Here is a 22,421-nt window from a genome sequence, read left to right as displayed (position 1 = left end):
TTTTAGCTTTAAAATATGAGTACTTGTACGATCAAAATTTCATTCGAAATGCTAAAAGTACTTGGAAGAAAATTATAATAAATCAAAAAAATATTAAGACTTTAACACCCTGTAGCTACGAAACAAAGCAGATTCGAACCTATGTTAATATGAAAAATAAATCTTATTTTTACGTGATAAATCTCCCCACGAGAGATGGCACATGTTTTTTGAGACACCCTGTATTATTTACTGATCAAAGTTGAGTTAGAAGGCTTTTTAACATCAAATTTGCACCAAAGTAAGTGGGCTGCCTTCCAACTTACTTGGAGACTACGAAACCGTCCAACTCGACTTTGATAAATCTGTTGATACCATACAAACATAAGTATATTTATAATCCGGTTGACTTAGTCCAAGTACACTTTGACCGTGTCAACCAGGCTTAATCATTTTTTCCCTTTACAAATTGATCTTCTTGGACAGGACGTACTCAATTCAAAAGCGCTTGTCTCGCGAGACATTACCAAGCCTCCATTCCTAGGAGGCCTTGTCCGCGACGCTCCTGCGTCATCGCCGACGCTCCAAAGCCTATCGGCGACGCCGGGCAACGCAGTTTCGCGCCTGCCTGAAACCGCGCGAACGCGGCATCGCAGGATTCCTGAAATTTTGCGATCTGCCAGAGCCGCCAGTAGTCGCATGGCAACTTACCGTAACAAATAAACAAAATCGGTGGCGAGGGTGAACCTAGACAAAATCGGGGGTTAACGTGGGTGACATTGATCAAGTGCCGATACAGGTTGACGAGGCTTTAAATGAATCGATTAGGCTAGCTGTCATAAAGGGTAAGTTTTATGTGTCAACTTAAAAAAATATGCCTAAAATATTTTTTCTAATTGAAAAACATAATTTTTAGTAACAGCTATCCTCAATTATCGAAACAATAAAAGGCATGTATTCTCACAATTTTATATTATTTTTTACAGAGTAATAACTTAAACAATAATGACTTGGTCAATGTTTATGGGGTTGGTCGATGTAAAATAAAGGTTTTGAAACTAGCCACCAAAAATAAAAAATAATAAGATTGTGAGAATAGGTGCTTTTTATTCCCTCAATTTCAATTAAGGATAGCACATTTGGTCAATGGACATTTGTCAAAATTTCTATATTTTTTACTAATTATTATTGTACTTATTACTAGTTTACTAGTTTAGTTCAAATTTTAAGCATATCATGTTACAGAAATTCATACTTACTAACTCAACTAAATATTGTGACGAAACTTTAATTTACACAAACTGAAATATTAAATTTAAGAACTACATTATCAAAATACTAAAATCTATCATTTATAATAAATATTTAAATAGTTTGATTTCTATAAACATTAAAATAAACTGTAGGCGAATAAATAAACAAAAACATTGCACACTATCGTGACAGCTATAGAATGTTGTGACACATTAAGACATTACTATTTTAATATGGCCTTATTTACAACCGCTGCAATCCTGTTTAGCATTGTTTTTATACAAGTTGACGAGGCTTTAAAAGAATCGATTAGTGTAGCTGTCATAAAGGGTAAGTTTTATATCTCAACTTCAAAAACATAAGCCCAAAAAAACAAATTTTTGTAAACCCAAAACATATTAATAATGTAACATTAAATATACATTAAATATAAGTTCAATATGTAAAGTTTTAGGTTTAGTGATTGACTCCAGACTTCGCTTCAAGGAACATTTAACAAAAAATCAAGACTTTTTTTTGTGGGGAAAAAATCTACAAACCAGAGACCGGTAGTCTCGGGGTGGTTAAGGTACCTTACCGACTAAAAAAACGACAAACTGCTTTAAGTATCTCCCCAGGAACTACCTTTCAGCATTACTTCTCGAGGGGGCGGTTTTAATGTGATATTTTGGTTACTTCGTCTAGCTTCTTTCTCTTTTATATCTATTAGTGTCTCCATAAAAGTGTGAATACCATTCCAATTTTCTGGGGATCGAATCATCTCTGGAACTAGATCGTAAATCTTAATTTTATCGACTCTTAGTTTTTTGTATAGAACTCTTCGTTCAGCTGTCCATCGGTTACATTCCAAAAGGGTATGCTCCACCATATCAGCATTGGAGTCGTCATAGAGACATCTCGGGCCATCAATTAACTTTATTTTATATAAATAATACCTGAAACAACCGTGACCAGAAAGAAATTGACTCATGGCATATATTAGCTCTCCGTATTCTCTGTTTATCGAAAACTCTAGGTCCTTTATAATTGTTCTAGGCCATTTACCTTTCCCATTTCTGTTTTCACTCCATCTTTTACACCACATTTCCAAAACTCTATTTCTACTTTCTTCCGCTGTTCTTCCTGAACGTTCTTGCTTTTCCATTCTTTCTTCAATTACTATGTCTATTGGGGCCATTGGGCTCAATAACTCAAGTCTGCTTATGGAAATTTTATATATAGTCAAAACTTACATATAGTCATAGACAATACCTGCTAATTGATACCAGAAAAATTATGTGTGAAAGTCTCGTTTTATCGCAGTTTAATCATTGTTACAGCGTATATTTTCCTTGTCTTGATGCATCTGACAGATACAGGCTTCAAAGAGTACAAAACTCATGCCTAAGATTGATATATTATGGTGTAAGACGGAAAGATTACATAACTCCTGATTCTAACTAGACCAAAGTGGTTGAATATGTATTCTCAAGTTGAAATTACCAAACTATTTGTATTTCAAACTTTTGTTTAACGAAGGTTCGAGCACTTCTAATTTACACAGGCGAGGGCTAATAAAAGTGCTTAGGCATAGAAAAGGAATGTTCAAAAGGTTCATAGATTTAATGTAACAAAACTTGTAAATGCCTGGTCTTACCATTAATATACAGTCCCCTGTGCCTGCCTTTAAGAAGTCTATTAAGCTAAGATTGTTTCTCCAGCAGTTATGTTGTGATGTTGCCAGGTGGCGACCCTGTCTTCTCCGTCATTCATTATTTGGAAGGACATAATACTTAAATGGTTCGTTTTGTTTCTTATATGAGATATACAGGGTGAGTCTTAAATAAGTGCAAATATTTTCAGGGCTGGTAGATCTCGATAAAAGAAACATATTTTTTCTTTACCGTTTTTCAAATAAATCCAAAATAGGTAACCGAATGATTCATTTTAAAAATTTCCAAAAAAATGATTTTTTGCTAAAATTTCGAGAACCACTGCATCTTTTCTGGATTTTCTTTCTTGTAAATTTAGCCTACTACCTATGTTGCCATATTATCAACAAATTATGTTTTTTAACTAAAATATTTCAAACTTTTTTTTTCAAAAAAATCCAAATTAAAAAAAAAATTCGCGAAAAAACCTCATAATCGTGTTTCTGGGGTCAAAATGTACTACCCCTAAAATTATTTGCACTTATTTAAAACTCACCCTGTATACTCACCCCGTAACCAGGTGCCCCGTGGCGTAGAGGTACAGCTTTCGTCTACCAATATCATGGCTGTGGATTCGAATCCTACATCCGGCATTTGATCAGCTGACTATTTTTAATAAAATAAAAATAGTTTGAGTACCTAGGTCGACTCAGCCTTAAATGAGTACTTGGGATTCACAATCCTGAGGTAATAATAATCCTTGTATACCGAACGGCTCTAGCATGACAAGCTGGGGGATACCTTGCTACTCCCAAGGCGTTAAACGCTATATACGGGAGCTATTATTATTATTACCCTGTATACGCCCTTACTTAATGATTCCCACTTTCCTTCTTTTCTTTTTTACTTAAAACTTGTTGTTAGAAGCTGAATGTTGCTTATGAATGCCAATTTTATTTTAATATATTTTTTTAGAAGTAGATATATGAAGGCTTCAAATCCAACAGAATCTCAATTATTGATTGAGATGTCTGTGCTTAAAGGCTTTTGCCAAGTTTTTATTTATTTATTCGTCTACTATTTATTTTAATGTTTATAGAAACCAAACTATTTAAATGCTCTTCATAAACGATAGATTTTAATATATTGTTAATGTAATTCTTAAATTAAATAACTAAGTAAGTGTGTAAATCTATACTAATATAATATAAAATCCTTAAGTGACTGACATACTGTTTAATTACGATCCTGCTCAAACCACCCAACGTAAGAAGCTCAATTTTGGCATACAGGTTGGTTCTAGGGTGTAGAGGTTCGATAAGAAGGGATTTATCGAAATTCCAGTTCAAGAGGGTGAAACCACCCCTCAAATATTACAATATTTTTTAAAAAACCATCAAGTTTCCGAAAAAACGCTTAAACACGTATATTTTATTTTGTTTTTTACATATTTTAAGATTTTTTAAAAATGTATACAGGGTGTTTCGAAAAACCTGGTCATTGATTAATCACGATCCTGCTTAAAGCGCTTGACGTAAAAAGCTGATTTTTGGAAAACAGATTGACTTTAGGGTGTAGAGGTTCGATAAGAAGGGATTTTTCGAAACTCGAATTCTAAGGGGGTGAAACTATTTCTCAAATATTAAAATATTCTTTATTTAAAAACCGGTGAGTTTTTCGGAAAAACTCTTAAACACGTATATTTTATTTTGTTGTTTTACATAGTTTAAGATTTTTTATAAATTTATACAAGGTGTTTCATAAAATGTGACAATTGAGTAATCACGATTCTGCTTAAACTGCTTGACGTTTAAAGCTGATTTTTGGCAAACGGATTGACTGTGGGATGTAGAGGTTCGATAGGGAGGGGTTTTTCGAATCTCAAATTCCAAGAGGGTGAAAACGCCCATCAAATATTACAATATTAGTTATTTAAAAAACGGTTAGTCTTTTGGGAAAACGTTTGGACAAGCATAATTTATTTGGTTTTTTTACATATTTTGAATTTTTTTAAAAAATCATACAGGATGTTCCAAAAACTTAACTTCGGCTAATTTCTTAACCACGATTCTGCTTAAACTGCTTGACGTAAAAATCTTATTTTTGGCAAACGGATTTTTCGAAAGTCAAATTCCAACGAGATGAAACTACCCCTCAAATATTACCAAGTTATATAATAATGTCGCCATATTGTTTTTTCTCATGCTGACATAAATGTGAGAAAATTTTCTCCAGTTTGTATGTTAATAGAAATTCTTGCTTTGCTTTATCATCACCATTACGAATGATTAATTCGACGCGAACGAAGTCGCTGGTACACGCTAGTTGAAGTATAACATCAACGTATTAAATCCACTAATGTTACCAAATAATTAGTACAAAAATCTAGATATATGTAATAAAAAACAGTGAAATAGTATTGTATTGTGTATAGTACCCTTGAGTATATTTTTAAAAAAGGGTAGGTAGGTATTACTAAATTAATTCGAAATATTATTATGTAAATACCATCTATCTAAACATCTAAATACCATCTATTAATCTATATAAATAAATATAAGTAATCAGAACATAATGCTGATATAAAGCATGAATTTTGATAGGTTAACATAAAATCATAAAAAAACGAATGTAAAAAATAAAACACTAATTCACCACAATACATCAAAACACTTTACTCTTGCACTGGACGCGCGTTTCGCTAACCATGTTAGCTTAACCATATTTCGCTTACCAAGTTTTAATCATCTGCTAATGAAGAAGAGTGGCCGGCCGTAGCTCCAGCGTTAGTGTGTCGATGTGCGGAGCGGAAGGTACTGGGTTCGATCCCTAGTCAGTACGGTCGCTTTATTTATTTAAATAAAAATATTTATTTATCTAAATATAGCGACCAACGAGCCGCCACCTCAAGGAAGGCAATGGCAAACCACCTCGGCGTATATTTGCCTTGTACAGCCTCTCAAATATGCCGTTCGGATTCGGCAATAAACTGTAGGTCCCGTGTACTTGTGAAACACTGATGACACACATCACAAGTACATGCTAGAGGTAGCCGACGCTCTATATAGAGTAAGGCACTGTAAGAAGAAGAATGAAGAAGAAGAAGAAGAAGGATTTTGTATAAGCCGCATCAGCTGCTGAGCCATTGACCAAATTAATGTAAAACTAAATTATATTAATGATTTTAAACCCGATGCCCTAATGAATTGGACTGCAGATTATTAACATCAAGTACGGAAGCCACATCACCATTCAGACCGGGTGATTGTCTTAAAAGTTAATGAAGAAAGTACATTCTATGATAGTGCTAACATGGTTAGCGAAATGCGCGTCCAGTGCAAAAGTGAGGTGTTTTTTGTATTGTGGTGACTTAATGTTTTATTTTGCTGCTGTAACACCAAAGATTGTTGGAACCTTTGGTGTTACAACAGCAAAATAAATCACTACTTACTACTGCCATTACTCGCTGACGAGCAGGGTTCGGAAGTAGTTAATTAAGACGTAATTTACCTGATTAACTACGTGTAGTTTTTCCTCAAAAACTACGTCTTTTTCTGAAACGTTACGTTAATAAACTATGTATTGATATTATGAATAATTTTCCTTTGTATGAGGTGTAATAGAGACAATATGATGTAAATATTATATTTAAAGCCATATTTCTTCTGTTTTCTTAAATACATTGTGTTTTGAAAGCTTCAACTTATTAGAAACTCACCTCAAACCTTCGATATTTGAAAGTTACATAGATAGGTTACATAAACTACACTCTCTACATAAACTAACTACATGTAATGTAGTTTAAGTAGTTTTTAAAAGTAACATGTAGTTTTCCGAACCCTGCTGACGAGTATTTGACACGCATCAGAAGATGGTTACGCAAGGCGTTTCCTGTCATGAACTTTTCTGTGACTGAAAAGCCCGATACGTGATGTTATCTCTCTTCCGCACTCCGGACATTCAAAAATCTCATTACTTTGTTGCCTCTTTACTTTTTGGTTGTCGTTATTAACTGAATTTACAATTCTCCTCCATTGCGTTCTATTGTGCGCTTATAAATCACTAATTTACCACAATACTGCCGTCGGCAGTTAAGAGTTCACTAGTCCGCAAAAGTAGCAAAATAAGCGTTCGGCATTTAACGTTTTATGTAAAATTGGCTAGGTATTTTTACACAAATGAAGACGGAAATTAAAGATAAAGGATTATACTATATATCCGTATTGTAGCACATTTTTAGACAACTTCTTTATTTTTAAGATTTTGATGGTCAAACATCAACAAAATATTCCTTATGTTTGGACTAAATTTTCTCGAAAATAAAGAAATACTTTAAAATTTCGTTACGTTAGGGGGAGGGGGGGGAGCGGGGGACAAGCAATTTTCCTCCTCTAACTTCCTACATTTTTATAGCCATAATACATGTAATAATGTATCGTGATAGGAAAAAACCCTTTGTTTTAAAAAAAAAAAATTATTTATTAATTTAAAATTTAAATTTGACATTATTGAACATTATAAACATGCATAAATAATTATTGTTATGACAACTCTAAACTTAAAATAAAATCGTACCATCCTTAATATTTTATTTAATAACTAGGTGTACCAGCGACTTCTGTTCGCCTCGACTAATCATTTTGTAATGGTGATGACCAGGTGATGATACAAAGCAAGAATTTCCATTAACATACAAACTGGATAAAATTTTCACATTTATGTCAGTATGAGAAAAACAATATGGAGATATTATTATATAACTTGGTAATATTTGAGGGGGTTTCATCTCCTTGAATTTGATTCGAAAATCCGTTTGCCAAAATAAGCTTTTATGTCGTCGTTGGAGAATCGTGGTTAAGAAATTACCCAACTTTTTTGGTATGGCTTGGTTGGGTAACACTCTGTATAATTTTTTAAAAAAATCAAATATGTAAACAAACAAATATATTATGCTTATCCAAGCGTTTTCTCCCGAAAGACTAACCTTTTTTAAATAACAAATATTGTAATATTTGAGGGGCGTTTTCACCCTCTTGGAATTTGAGATTTGAGAAACCCCTCCTTATCGAACCTCTACACCCCACAGTCAATCCGTTTACCAAAATTCAGCTTTAAACGTCAAGCAGTTTAAGCAGAATCGTGATTACTCAATGGTCATATTTTATGAAACACCCTGTAAAAATTATATTATTATATTATAAAAATCTTAAAATATATAAAACAACAAAATAAAATATACATGTTTAAGAGTTTTTTTCCGAAAAACTCACCGGTTTTTAAATAAAAAAATATTTTATTATTTGAGGATAGTTTCACCCCTTAGAATTCGAGTTTCGGAACATCCCTTCTTATCGAACGTCTACACCCAAAGTCAATCTGTTTTCCAAAATCGCTTTTACGTCAAGCGCTTTAAGCAGGATCGTTATTAATCAATTACCAGATTTTCGAAACACCCTGTATACATTTTTAAAAATCTTAAAATATGTAAAAAACAAAATAAAATATACGTAAGCTTGCTGTTTTTCGAAACTTGACCGTTTTTGAAAAAATATTGTAATATTTGAGGGGTGGTTTCAATTCTCTTAACTGAATTTCGAAAATCCTTTCCGAACCTCTACACCCTAGAATCACCTGTATGCCAAAATTGAGCTTCTTTTATGTTGAGTATTTGAGCAGGATCGTGATTAATAAAAGTGTCAGTCACTTTAGGATTTTATAATTAGTATAGATATTTAAAATGACGAAGTTTTCAAATGTTTTAGCATAATTTTATATATATATATATATATATATATATATATAGTATATATAGTATATATATATATATATATATATATATATATATATATATATATATATATATATATATATATATATATATATATATATATATATATATAGTGAGAGAAGAGTATATATATATATATATATATATATATATATATATATATATATATATATATATATATATGTATATATATATATGTATATATATATATATATATATATATATATATATATATATACATATATGTATATATATATATATATATATATATATATATATATATATATATATGTATATATATATATATATATATATATATATATATATATATATATATATATTAGTATAGACTATAGACTAGTCGTCTGGTCTCAAAGTGGCCCAAGTTGTTATTATTTTTGTAAATCTAAGTTGATGGAAATATCCGCTTCACATTAGTACAGCGGCAATTTTTTTTTTATTTTTGACAAATTTGGGATTTAGACGTCGCGTTGTCATGACTAATTTACCAACTCAATTATAGAATGGGGGGAGCATCCCCCCCCCCCCCCATAGCTTCACCACTGAATATAATATATATTTCCTTCGGCAACACACCCGCTTTACCCGACCCCTGAGAGCGACCCAAACAGTACAGCGTAATAGACTCCTTAAAGGCGACAAGTGATGTTTTTTTTTAATTTTGAGATTTTTGCATTTTTAGACCTAATATGACCCTACTCTATCTAAATATACAAAATGTTTTCTAAAAAAAAATTCTAAGACTTTTGAAATTTTAAAAAAGCGGCAAGTAACATATCGACGCCATTTTGGAAGTAAAAAGGCGATAAGTATAAATCAGTGCCTTCTATTAAAAGATCAGCCAACGGGCGATATTTATGACGTCACGCTAGTTAGATATAACGGATTAATAAATTATATGTTGTAGAATACATGGAAAACATAATTATTCCTCAGATTTTTGGTTTGTATTTTAAAAATGATATAGTTTACATGAAATATACATAATATACAGTTAATAACTACAACATATATACCTATTTATAGTAATAAATACTTTGGCAAATAAACTATGAACCATACAAATGCAGCAAATGTTTTAATGTGGCCAAATAATGTATAGGTACATAAGATAATGGGTAAAATGTAAATATATTTTAAATTTTGGGGTTTGAAAATCGATCTAATTTAACAAAAACATTCAATATCTACTAATAGTGATGTATTATTATTTGTATTCACAAAATTTATATGTATATTTAAGGTATCAATGTTCGAAAAATTATATTTACAAATAATACAATATTATCTAAAAAAGGCGTCAGCGATGGCTATGAAATGAAGATCGCTGGCATTTTATATGTAATTATTCAAAATTTTTATTTTCATTTTAGGGTTGAAAACGTTGATTTAAGTTTCATTTGTTTTCATTATTTTTATTTTAAATCGTTTCGGTTAATTCATAGTTTCGTCATGTTGTGTCATGAGTAGGGTACGAATATATCCAAAAATTACATATACAATATAATTCACACCTCATAATGTTTACTGCAATTAATAACTAATATAAACTTATCAAAAGATGACCACATATTTTTTAAAAATTATTATTCTTAACACTAAAATTATCTACATTGACTATGGAGTACGCAGTAAACATATGTGTGTGGTGTGAATATTTATATGTAATTGTTTGGATTATATTCGACACTATTTTTTTTTCATATGACACAACACTGATGAAGGCTATAATGTTAGCCGAAACGTTTGTTTTTAACCAAATAAAAATAATGAAAACCAAATGAAACTTAATCAGCGCTTTTTCCCGAACCTAAATCCCAAGAAAAACAAAAAATATTTAGAAACAAGGTTCAAGAATATCAAATTTTCCAAGATTGTAAAATTTCTAGTTAATTATTTTATGTGTACAGTTATTTAGGAATCATCGATGTTCATTTCAAGCCAACTAGACGCCGATTTTTTCGATGATACGGTATAATTCTTTTTACGTAAATGTGTAAATAACATTAGACTAATTAAAACAAAAAGAAATATGAATTTCTTAGTATTTTTAGTAACACCTTTTATTCTTAAAAACTTAATTTTGTATTATGCAAATATAGCTCAATTTTATTGTTATTTTATTCATATTGTATTCAGCCATCACTTAAATATTTGATATTAATTTGGTATTATAAATAATCAACACTATTCATTAAAAAATTACTGAACAAAAATGTATGTTATGCTTGACAACTTGACATACATTATATATATTATCAAACAAAAACACATTCTTCTTTTAAACTATGTCGTCTTGTCTTTCAAAATCTTTTAAAATTTTGAACCAAAATAATAATCTTTTTCATGATCTTTAATATTACATATTCTTTATTTTTCCCTAGATCATAATACCTACTTAGGTGTTTGAATCTATCGAAGCTGAACTAACAACACTTGGAGTGGAGATTCCACAATATGAATAAAAATAAACATAATTGTCCAGTTTTCATTAATACCATCATGGGAGAATATTATTTTAAATTTATTAAAGATATTTTCAATAGAATTCTCTTTGATTTATAACTCGTACCCACTTTTCTTTGCTCTTCCGACACTTAGGCTGCCTAGTAACTATCCTTTCCACCAGAACACAACAAAGATGAGGCATAGCACCGAAAACACACCACTTAAGCTTTTATTGATGAATTGTTAGAGTCTTAAAAAACACAAAAAATCACGATGAGTAAAAAATGTATGGGCACTTTTAGGTTAAATCAATTACACAACGTGTAATTTTTCAATTTTGCTATTTTTTTATGCGAAACCGAGAGTGACCATATATCTGGTAGTAGTTTATGTCACTTAAACACCAAAATAATTAGTTTTTTGCACTACAATAACAAAAATCATAGAGTAAAACCAAAAATCAAAACATACACAAACAAACAACACAGACAAAATATGAAACGGAATCTAACCCAACATCTAAGGATGTACAGCTGATGAAGTAAACAAAAGTCCGCCCCCAGGCTGATCTTTTAAAGAACGGCAGTGTGTAAATATTTAAATTAAAAGCGGCATTATTGCAAATATGCCATTTATGTTTACAAAATGATTGCGCAATGATGCATATTTTGTAGGAAAAAGGCGCCATTAGACAGGAATTGCTCTATTCCTGGAAGATGGATATCAAATACGTCATAAAACTTGCAGTTATAAGGCGGCATTGTTTAATACCACCCTATTCGTTAAATAAGATTGTGAAATACGTCACGAAAGTTCTAGTAAAAAAGCGGTATGCAGGGCCGGTTTTAAGGGCCATTGGGCCCCAAGCGGTTTTTTTTTTCGGCCCCCCCCCTATCCTACGTTTGTTATACATAATGATTGTGGTTAGGTTTGTAGTGTGTTGTACGATTTACTAAATTATCTACGTAAAAAAAGTTGCAACGAACATAATGTATTTTACCCCAGTCAAATTAGTTAAAAGGATCCATCGGCGGAAAAAGTCCTACAGTTTTGGAAATGGTTTTAACGATTCCGGGGAGTTAAATGTCAAATTTTTTCTAATTTTTTTTCTTATATCTCGAAACTATGACATCTACTGAAAAACACTCCATACACAAAAAATAAAACTGACAAAATCATAAAATGGTTCTATACATTTTTGTTCCCGGATTTATGATTTCCGAACTGTTCTCATAAATTTGGATACTAAATTAAATGATATACCAACTGCACAAACACATTTCTTTCATTGGACGTTTTTTCGTTCAAATAGCGTTGAAGAAGTACGATCATTATTTTTAAGTATGTATTAAGTTTAACTTTTAGTATATACTGTGATTTTATAAATTTTAGACGTGATACGTCTACATTCAATCTTTCCTTGACTGCGCAAGTTATTTTTAACATAAATAATGTTTTCTGTTCATTTATTTTGCTTTATATTTTGGGTAATTAAAAGAATCAAACCAACATGTGGTGGTCACCTCGACGTTTAATTGAAACACTTTTTCTATAGGAGACAGTCTGACACTGGAGCTCACTCTTTGTCAAAACAGATGGTGAAAACCGGCATATCGATTCAGCCAGCTCGAGCCAGCGCGCGGTGTTTTTCAAAATATGCACTTTATTAAATCGTTGTAACTTTGTTATGGAAAATTTTGTGTTTTTATGAAAACATTTCCAAAGTAGCTCTGTAGAATTTAATGGTTTATGCATATTTTTTTAAATTAATATTTTAATTATCAACAGAAATCTTGATTTTTTATATGGGGACACCCTGTATATTTTTAGTTTATTGAAAAGAATTTAAAATTACCTTTTCTAAAAATATAACACACTTGATATTTTGCTCGATTTCTCTTCGAGATATAGAGTATGTAAAAGTTTGCCTGTTTTAAATGAGTAGGCTTTGAACGGCACCGGCTATACGCAAAAATTCAAGCCACTAAAACGAAAAATAATATTTGTTATGAGAGATACAGAATTTTATAACAATTTAAAATATTTAACCAATATCAACACATTTAAACGATATCTAATACAACAATAAAAAATAAATAGCAAAACCAAGACATGAGATTTTGCCATGGTGTTCGATTATATCAACCGTCTTCTGTTATGGACAGACGGGGGCAGTTTTTGAAAATTTCTCGCGAATTCATTAACGCAGTGGGGTGAAAGATACCCTCTGACCGTTAAGTATTTCTAATTTTTGTCTAGATTATACGGAATAAGAACTTATTCTTTCCGCAAATATATCCATAGGATTAGATCCATGGGCACTAAGTCAGGCGGGCCTCGACGGCCAACAATTGGCTGGGATCTTGCTAGTTATTCAATTATTCTTGAAATTGCTGCAAAATTTGCTGATAACTTCAGCGTTCCGAGGCGGTTCGTCGTCTTGCTGGAAAAATATGCTTTCGAGCCCATCAATAAGGCGTCCAAAGCCTACTAGTTAAAAAGTGGCGAACTTTAAAAATTCTGTATTTCGAAGGGGATTATAACAAAATATCAAGTGTGCTATATTTTTGCAAAGGTAATTTTAAATTCTTTACAGTTAATTAAAATATAGTGCCTAAATAAAAATCAATTTTTCTGTTGATAACTCTAAAATTATTAATTTAAAAAAATTATAATTAAACCATTAAATTCTACAAAAGGTGCTTTAGAAATGTTTTCATAGAAATACAAAATTTTCCATAGCAAAAGCAGCGATTATTAAAAATGCACATTTTTGAAAACACCCCGTAACTCCGAAACGGTAACAGATATTGATGTGCGGTTTTCACCATCATGTTTTGATGAAAATTGAGTCTAGACACCGATATTAGTTTTCGTCTATCTCCTAGAAAGGGTGTTTCCATTTAAAAGCGTCGAATTTGAGCCAATTTGCACATAATATATTAAAGAACCAAAATAAATAATAATACATTTATAAATTATCAGTGAATTATTATGATTCTGAATTACTCCTTGTGTTGAAATAAGAAATATCCATATAATTCTTCAATTCAAAAATCTATAATGAAAATTAAAGCAATCTTATCTTTAATCACATTATATTTTTTGTAATTTAAATTTGATAATATACGTTATTATACAAAATTAAAAAGAGTTTAAAAGACCTACTAAAAGACGGATGAAAAAATAGATTCTAGACCTATGAAAAATGTATTCAACCAATTTTGTAGGAGAATTTCCTAGTTTTTTTTTCTAGGCTTCTAATTTTTATATAAAGTAGTCATATTTTCCGAGATATAAGCTAAAAAGTCATAAAAGTGGCATTTAACCCCTCCCCTCTCCTCGAGCTCATCGTTTATTTTCGGGGACTTTTGTATATAATATATACAGTTGTATATAATATATCAGCACAAGTCTAGAGGAATCAATTAAAACCATTTTCAAAACTGTGATTTTTTCCACCGATTTGTCTAATTTGACTGGGCTATTAAACATTATATAAAAAACATTTTAAATAATATTATACAACATTTAACGCAAAATAAAAAAATATAATTTTGAACAGAACATAAAAGAAATAACTTAATAAATAAACAAAATAAAAATTTGGGACATTGATCAAATGTGTTTCTTTCACATTTCTCATTTGTAAACTGGTCAATTATTAAATTGCAATCTAATTTTCGATATTTGGATCCTTCATGATAATATCCTTCTATACATCTCCTGTTCGATATGTATTTTTCTAAGATGTTGGGAGACTCTTCAAATGCTATGTCATCGATATATTGCTAAAAAACACTTAAAACGTTCAAGCTGACAGTGTGATAGCTTAGTTCGTTCAAGATCTTGAATTATGGAGTCGTATTGCGTAAATGGGCTTCCACCTTAAACTTTTGCCACTTAGGTGAACTTCATTTTCTTTTGATTCATTGAAAATACTCTTTCTTTTTCTAGTTCGAGAAATATCTTTCTTTATAGGTAGCGTCATCCATCCTCGCTGCCTCAATTTCGATACCAAAATTTTACGGAGTGTTTGAACAAATGATACCAGTGACTTCAATAACTCGATGCTAGTAAATATATTTAGTGATGGATCTTTGCAAAGCTTTGCTCGTAGCATTAACTTTTTCTAAGATTTTAAACCATATGGTAGTCAACAATGCAGGTTCGAAATTTTAGTTAAAATATTTACTTTACCTTTTTTAAAAGACCATTTATTTATTAACTTCTTCATTTTCATATTTATATTTTTTTATAACCGAAATACGGGCCCCCAAGCGGCCGCTTGTCCGGCTTTATGTATAAACCGGCGCACAGTGGAACGTTTTAACGATCTAGGTGGTCATAACTAAGTATATGAAATGAAGCTATCAACTACTTACAATTTAACTATACATTCCATACATCCTAAATCTGCAATATGTCTTTTGTATCCTTTCTGGTTGTCAAAATATTTGCAATGAAAATTGCATCTTAAAAATTATATTACCATACATGTCAAAATATATGTGGTGGCAATGCTTTAAAACTATATTGTTTCTTGCCGCGTAGTAGGCGTTGCATTAAAATAAATGCTAAGAATTTTTAGATGACGTTTAGTAAAGATTGATTTAGTGTTTGAATTGTCATAGATGAAGTGCTTAATTTTTTATAAATTTGTGAAATAGCTTGTATTTTGGTAAGTGAAAATTAATTTTTATACAATTTTTATTGGACTGAAACTTCAGTTTGTCCAAATTTGTCCATGCTAGTTTTATTTTTTTCTAATTAACTGAAATCTGTTCTTTTCGGGGTAATATTGCTATTTAGTCGATTTTAGTCGATAAATCTGTAACTTAGTTATTTTCTTAGCCCGAGAAGCTATAATTAGAAAAGGTTTTATTTATGTCGAAGAGTTTTTTTTCGGATAACTTTATAATATGTTATTTTGTTTCTGACTAAATTAGTGATCGTCACTACTGTCTGTAAGCCATGTCGTTGTGTCAATATGACGTCTGATGAGTTCTTGAAAGAGTAGGTACATGAAGTTTTTATGAAAAATGGTGTTCGGCTGTAAACATTTTTTTTTCAAAATGCTAAAACGGTTGTCGGAATATAGCTTTTGTTTAATAATTCGGTAATAAAATCAATTTTTTACAAGTGTGTAGCGCGTGCATAGACTTAAATGATGTAGCCAGTAGGCAAGGAAAGTATCACTTTTTTTATGGATATTATTTTTTACAGACAATGCATACAATATCAAGGCGAGAATTTTTGCAAATTTGGTTAGGTAGCCTTAAAAAATAAGGAAAAACACATGTTTAATGTTATCAAATAAATTCAAAGTTGATAATTTAGATAAAGAGGGCAAAGCAAAATGGGCAACCACAATTCATAACTATTGGTAATAAAACTTGTAACCCGGTGGGCAAAATCTAGAAAAACGGAGTTTTTTATTAAATCTAATAAGAAGTGGCTCGATGAAAGAGATATTAGTTTTCCTGTTTCTAACAAAACACTACATCCGGAATTCGTACCAGAAACTAAGAATTTAGGACCATCCATAAAGCCGTTTAAACAGTGCAGCGACAAAACTAAAAGACGAAGAATTCAGAAACTCTTGCAAACAAATGAAACGGACGAAATCACATTTGCTGCTGCGGTTACTTTAAGAGCATCTGGGAAACGAGATGCAGCTACTATAGTTCAAGAAGCCAGTTCTTACCACAACGGGCAACAACATGTAAAGAAAATGAGAGCAAACGATAATATTTCAAGGATGTTTTCAAAAGAAGAAGCTCTTGCAATTTATGTGGACTGTAAGCTGACCAAAATTCTATAACTTATTAAGAACTAGCGCAAATAATGTTGGTCATAACCTTTACCCTTCTTACTATGCTCTTCAGCAAGCCGTGAATGCTGTCCTTCAGAAAAATTATATCGTCACAAATTTGAAATTAGTTCTGAAATTGAACTTCAAGCCATTTGATCTCACAGCACAAAGACTGTCTATTGTACAAGATGTGGTTCTTCAACGTTTAATTCGCCGCGGGTGTATCAGAGTTGACTTTAGCCAGCAAATGGGGATGTGATGGTAGCGCAGGCACAGCAGGTATAAACAAAAACTTTCCGATGAGCCAAGTAATGATGAATATTTATTTGTTTTTCCTTTGTACCAATTTCGTTTCTTTATCCTATTAATGATGACAGCACTTGTGCCTGGCAAAATAATCGCACATCATCTACTAGAAATTGTCGCCCGATAAATTTATTTTTTGTAAAGAGACAAATAACGTAACTCTCGAAGAAATAGACAACATTAAAACCAAATTAATAATTTAGGCCCAACTGTGACTCCTCAATAATCAGCAAATAAAATTCATCATCAGTTAATGTTAACAATGGTTGATGGAAAATCTGTAATGTTTTGGCAAAACTTCCTCAAGCCAAACTTGTTATATCGTCGGTTCACGCCCAAAAGTACGAACATAACGCAAACTGCTCAAATATAGAAGAAAAATATTATGAATTTGGAATATCCATTGCAACGATTGGATCAGATGTTTCGAATGTCTTCTTCATATTAGTTATAGATTGGACATTAAGGCATGGCAGGTGAAATCTGAGTCAATGAAAGCTAATGTTGCTAAAAGAAAAGAAGGCATTCAAAATAAATTTAAAATGACGTTAGGTTTAATCATTGATAGACCCAAACAAGGTTTTGGGTCTACTAATGATGGCAATACCGCTCGAACCTTTTTTAAAAATTACGAAAAAAGTGCAGAGATTACCGGTTTAGACAAAAATTTAATATTAAAATTTAGTGTTATTCTTCAAGCTCTCTCCTCAGGTCATGAAATTGATATAAGCAAATTTGAAAAATATGCGAAAGAAACAAAAGATCTCTATCTAAATCTTTATCCGTGGTTTTACATGCCAGTAACGGTACACAAAATTTTGGTGCATGGTAGTGAAATTATTAAAAGCTGTAAAATACCCATAGGTCAACTCTCAGAAGATGCTCAAGAAGCACGGCACAAAGATTGTAGGAGATTTAGAGAATTTCACACTCAAAAAATATCCAGAGAATCAACAAATAAAGATTTGCTAAGAATGCTTTTAATTTCATCAGATCCAGTGGTAAACAGTTTTAGAACTAACCCACAAAAACCATCATCAATATTTTCTCCCGAAGTTCTTAGTTTACTAAAAAGTCCAGATATTCACTTTATAAATAATGGCAGTAATGAAGAGATGACAATTTATCAGTATCTTCCAAGATTTGATTTTAAAAATGTGCATTACTTCTTTAATTTTAGTTTTAATTTTAAAATATCTATTTGGATTAGGTTTACTGTTGTGCTCTGTTCCATCCAAAATTTGATTGGTTTTTGTTATGTTATATCTGTTTTGTTAAGTAATGTTATTTTTGTGATGTGTACTTTTCTATTTAATAAATATTATGCCAATAGCATTAAGTTTATCACCTAAAAGGTACCTACATTTTTTTTCAATTTACTAACTAATAATGTCAATAGCACTAAGTTTTATCACCTAGAAGTTATTATTTTGTTAAACTCACTAACTAAAAGTCATTTTTTTAAAAGCCCACAAAAAACAAAGATATTTTAAACACATTTAAAAATGGTGACTATTGATACTATTTAAATTTTGCAGTTTAACTTTTTACTTTAAATAAACTTTGTTTCGATGCAATCTGAAAGACCCTGATATTCCAAAACCGTTTTGTTTTATACATATATATTAACCTTTTGCCAAAACTTGTCTAGAAATGTTCTTTTTATCAAAATAGGTAGATACTTTATTGTTATAATTTTGTTAAAACGATTTCCGTATAAAAATTCAATATAAAATCGTACAACACCCTGTACAAGGGGTATTATTGCAAATTACATCATTTGTTGTATGTTTTAGTAGATATTATGTTATTTTGCAACAAAAAAAAGAAAGTTTTAAACAATTTCAATATGGCTCAAGGGCTGTCCAGCTAGATTGTTGAAACAGCCCACTGTGCGGCGCTGGCAGCTATCGTGCCTTTTTTAACGGTCAAAATCACCTCGCCGACGTAAATTTGGTAGTAAGAAGGCGGTATATTTTCCGAAAGTATGAATTAGTCGATTGCGAATCCAGGCACGCATCGCATTTTTAAAGGGCTTATATAAAGTGATTAATAATTATTTATTGTAATAATAGTGCTTGGCTTTTGTGCAAAGGTAAGCTTTTAAACTATTTTTATAGGTATTTTCGATTATTATATATTATTTATTATTAACTACATAATAATATTTATATGGTTGATTTATAGCTAATTTGGTGTTAAAATATAAATTTCACCCCTGAAATTAAAAAAAAAACTTATAATAGTTAGAATTAGTAAAATTTATCAATAATTATTTTTTTTTAAGTATCATTAATTAAATAAGTACTATTATAGTGCTTCCTGTAAGTTTTTCTTTTAAATTGTACATCGGTATATTACAAGTATATTTATGAGTTATCTTAATGTTTAATTGTTTCATCTATACTAATATATAAAATACTTAAGTGACTGACATACTGATTAATCACGATCCTGCTCAAACCACTCAACGTAAGAAGCTCAATTTTGGCATACAGGTTGATTCTAGGGTGTAGAGATTCGATAAGAAGGGATTTTCGAAATCTAGTTCCAAGAGGGAAACCACCCCTCAAATATTACAATACTTTTATTTAAAAAACGGTCAAGTTTCCGGAAAAACGCTTAAACACGTATACTTTATTTTGTTTTTTACATATTTTAAGATTTTTAAAATGTATAGGGTGTTTCGAAAAATCTGGTCATTGATTAATCACGATCCTGCTTAAAGCGCTTGACGTAAAAAGCTGATTTTTGGAAAACAGATTGACTTTAAGGTATAGAGGTTCGATAAGAAGGATTTTTCGAAACCTGAATTTACGGAGGTGAAACTATCACTGAAATATTAAAATATTTTTATTTAAAAATCAGGAGTTTTTCGAAAAAACTCTAAACACGTATATTTAATTTTGTTGTTTTACATATTTTAAGATTTTTATAAATTTATATAGGATGTGTCATAAAATATGACCATTGAGTAATCACGACTTTGCTTAAACTTCTTGACGTTTAAAGCTGATTTTTGGCAAACGGATTGACTGTGGAGTGTAGAGGTTCGATAAGAAGGGGTTTCTCGAATCTCAAATTCCAAGAGTGTGAAAACGCCCCTCAAATATTACAATATTTGTTATTTAAAAAACGGTTAGTCTTTCGGGAAAACTCTTGGACAAGCATAATTTATTAGCAATTTTTAAAAAAATCATACAGGGTATTCCAAAAAGTTGGGTAATTTCTTAACCACGATTCTGCTTAAACTGCTTGACCTAAAAAGCTTATTTTTGGCGTACGTTTTTTTCGAAAGTCAAATTCCAACGAGATAATGAAACTACCTCTCAAATATTACTAAGTTATGTAATAATATCGCCATATTGTTTTTTCTCATGCTGACATAAATGTGAGAAAATTTTATCCAGTTTTTATTTTAATGAAAATTCTTGCTTTGCTTTATCATCACCATTACAAATGATTAATTCGACGCGAACAAAGTCACTGGTACATGCTAGTATTTATATATTTCGAATTAATTGGCAATAAATAAATGATTTATTGTATTTATTGAAGAAAAGGGTTTTTCGTTCATCCATTTAATTTTAGCCATATACATTATACATATGCATAAATTCAATTGTTTTGAACATAATTTCTCTTCATTTCAACATTGATTTACCTTAACTGACTGTAATTAAACAAAATATATTTTATCAAAACACACTTTTAAACGCAATGAGCCGCCAACAGTCACTGTCGATAGAATACAGCAAACTTTAAACATACTCATTACGAATTATTTTACCAATACTGAAATCTTTTGAAATTTTTTTGAATAATTAAAAATACTCATGAATCGGTATAACATGCAATTAAAAAAGATGGTGTCAGAGTGTAGTGGACTTGGAAATATAGATCGCTGTAATTTTATATGTAAATTTATACGGTGAATATTATCGGGTGTCATATGCAAGCCAACTTGACGCAGTTTTCTTCGATTGTACCGGGTGGCCAACTAAGAATGGACGCCGGCTGTATCTGAGAAACTACTTATCGTATAGCTTTGGAAAAAAAAATCTTGTAAGTAAATCGACCAAGAGAAATCGCTAGAAATTATTTTCAAGTTCGAAAAATGTCCGCTAGGGGGCGTTTCGCTGATAGCCAATCAGAAAACAGGACTTTTCTCAAAAATATGCAGGTGAACAGGTATTTTAAATATTACTATTATAATCATCGAGAAATTTGTAATTTTTTTGATATAGAGTGTTTTGCCCATAGACTTAAAATAAAATATAGACTACACTATTTACATCTCAACGCGGACAAACAACCTTTTTTGTACACATGTTTACTTCTGGGTACAGTCGACCGAGCCTTCCTCATCCAGCCTATGTTGTCACGTCTTTAATATTATCAATATTTTTTTTCTTGTTATACACATATATTGAGTTAATTACAGTTTATCAGTAGGTTTTAATATTCCAGAGATGTATTAAATAGTCCTTATACTACTAAATTATAAGTCGGATACTGTTTAAAAGGATAAGTTCTTTACAATATGACAAATACTGATTAGAGGCGTAGGGAGCCTATTCATTCATTTATTACCTTGTAGTACGTGTTGCACGTGTGCGGTAAAGCTTTGCTGCCGCTATCTCCCGGCTGTATTAACGCATTTTCTAGCTTGTAGTCCTTAAGTGTTTATTTTATTGACTTTTCTGTTCAAGAACTATAAAATATGGTTCGCCAGTGCCTAATTTGCGTTAGAAATTTGACTTAAATAATCCTATTAAGTCTTGAAACGACTTTCTAGGGACCGGTAGGCAACTCTTCAATTTACCAATTAGGAGTCAGTGGCGTTGTTGTAGAAAAGGCGCTTATTTAGATAATATTTAGTAAAACAAAATCTGAATTTTTCTCTCTTACATTACAATATTGACTTACATTGCAACAAAATCTCAATTATAACCCTGTTAATAATTAATAATGTTTTTATTAAAAATATATTCCGGTTTATTCTAAAATTAATCTTCAGACCCAAAATAACATACAAGAATTTAAAATGATATTACATTATGAAACAATATTTTAAGATACCGGGTCGTCTCAAAAGTGGCTCACCCCTATAACTTTTTAATTTTTTCAGATAAAAAACAGATTTGTATGTTAGTAGGTATATGACATAAATTAGGGA

General features: G+C 31.0%; 2 protein-coding genes across 2 annotated transcripts in view; one reads left to right on the top strand and one right to left on the bottom strand.

Moving 5' to 3' along the window:
- Positions 1 to 602: 602 nt before the first annotated feature.
- The window catches only part of LOC115883822 (BTB/POZ domain-containing protein 1-like), a 123,799-nt gene continuing 101,980 nt past the window's right edge, over positions 603 to 22,421 (top strand). The window contains exon 1 of the mRNA XM_030902225.1: positions 603 to 824. The gene's annotated coding sequence lies outside the window, so the exon portion shown is untranslated. The remainder of the gene's footprint in view (positions 825 to 22,421) is intronic.
- Positions 1,835 to 2,410, bottom strand: LOC115883835. Its single transcript, XM_030902242.1, has one exon. It carries the CDS (start codon positions 2,408 to 2,410, stop codon positions 1,835 to 1,837), a length of 576 nt encoding a protein of 191 aa, XP_030758102.1.

The sequence above is a fragment of the Sitophilus oryzae genome, unplaced genomic scaffold, assembly GCF_002938485.1.
Source record: "Sitophilus oryzae breed Bouriz unplaced genomic scaffold, Soryzae_2.0 scaffold_1_pilon_pilon, whole genome shotgun sequence".
NCBI lineage: Eukaryota > Metazoa > Arthropoda > Insecta > Coleoptera > Curculionidae > Sitophilus > Sitophilus oryzae.
This window is presented reverse-complemented; position numbering and strand designations above follow the sequence as displayed.

Excerpts from the sequence above, each read along its gene's own strand:
- LOC115883835 (XM_030902242.1), bottom strand. The coding sequence starts at position 2,410 with ATGGCCCCAATAGACATAGTAATTGAAGAAAGAATGGAAAAGCAAGAA.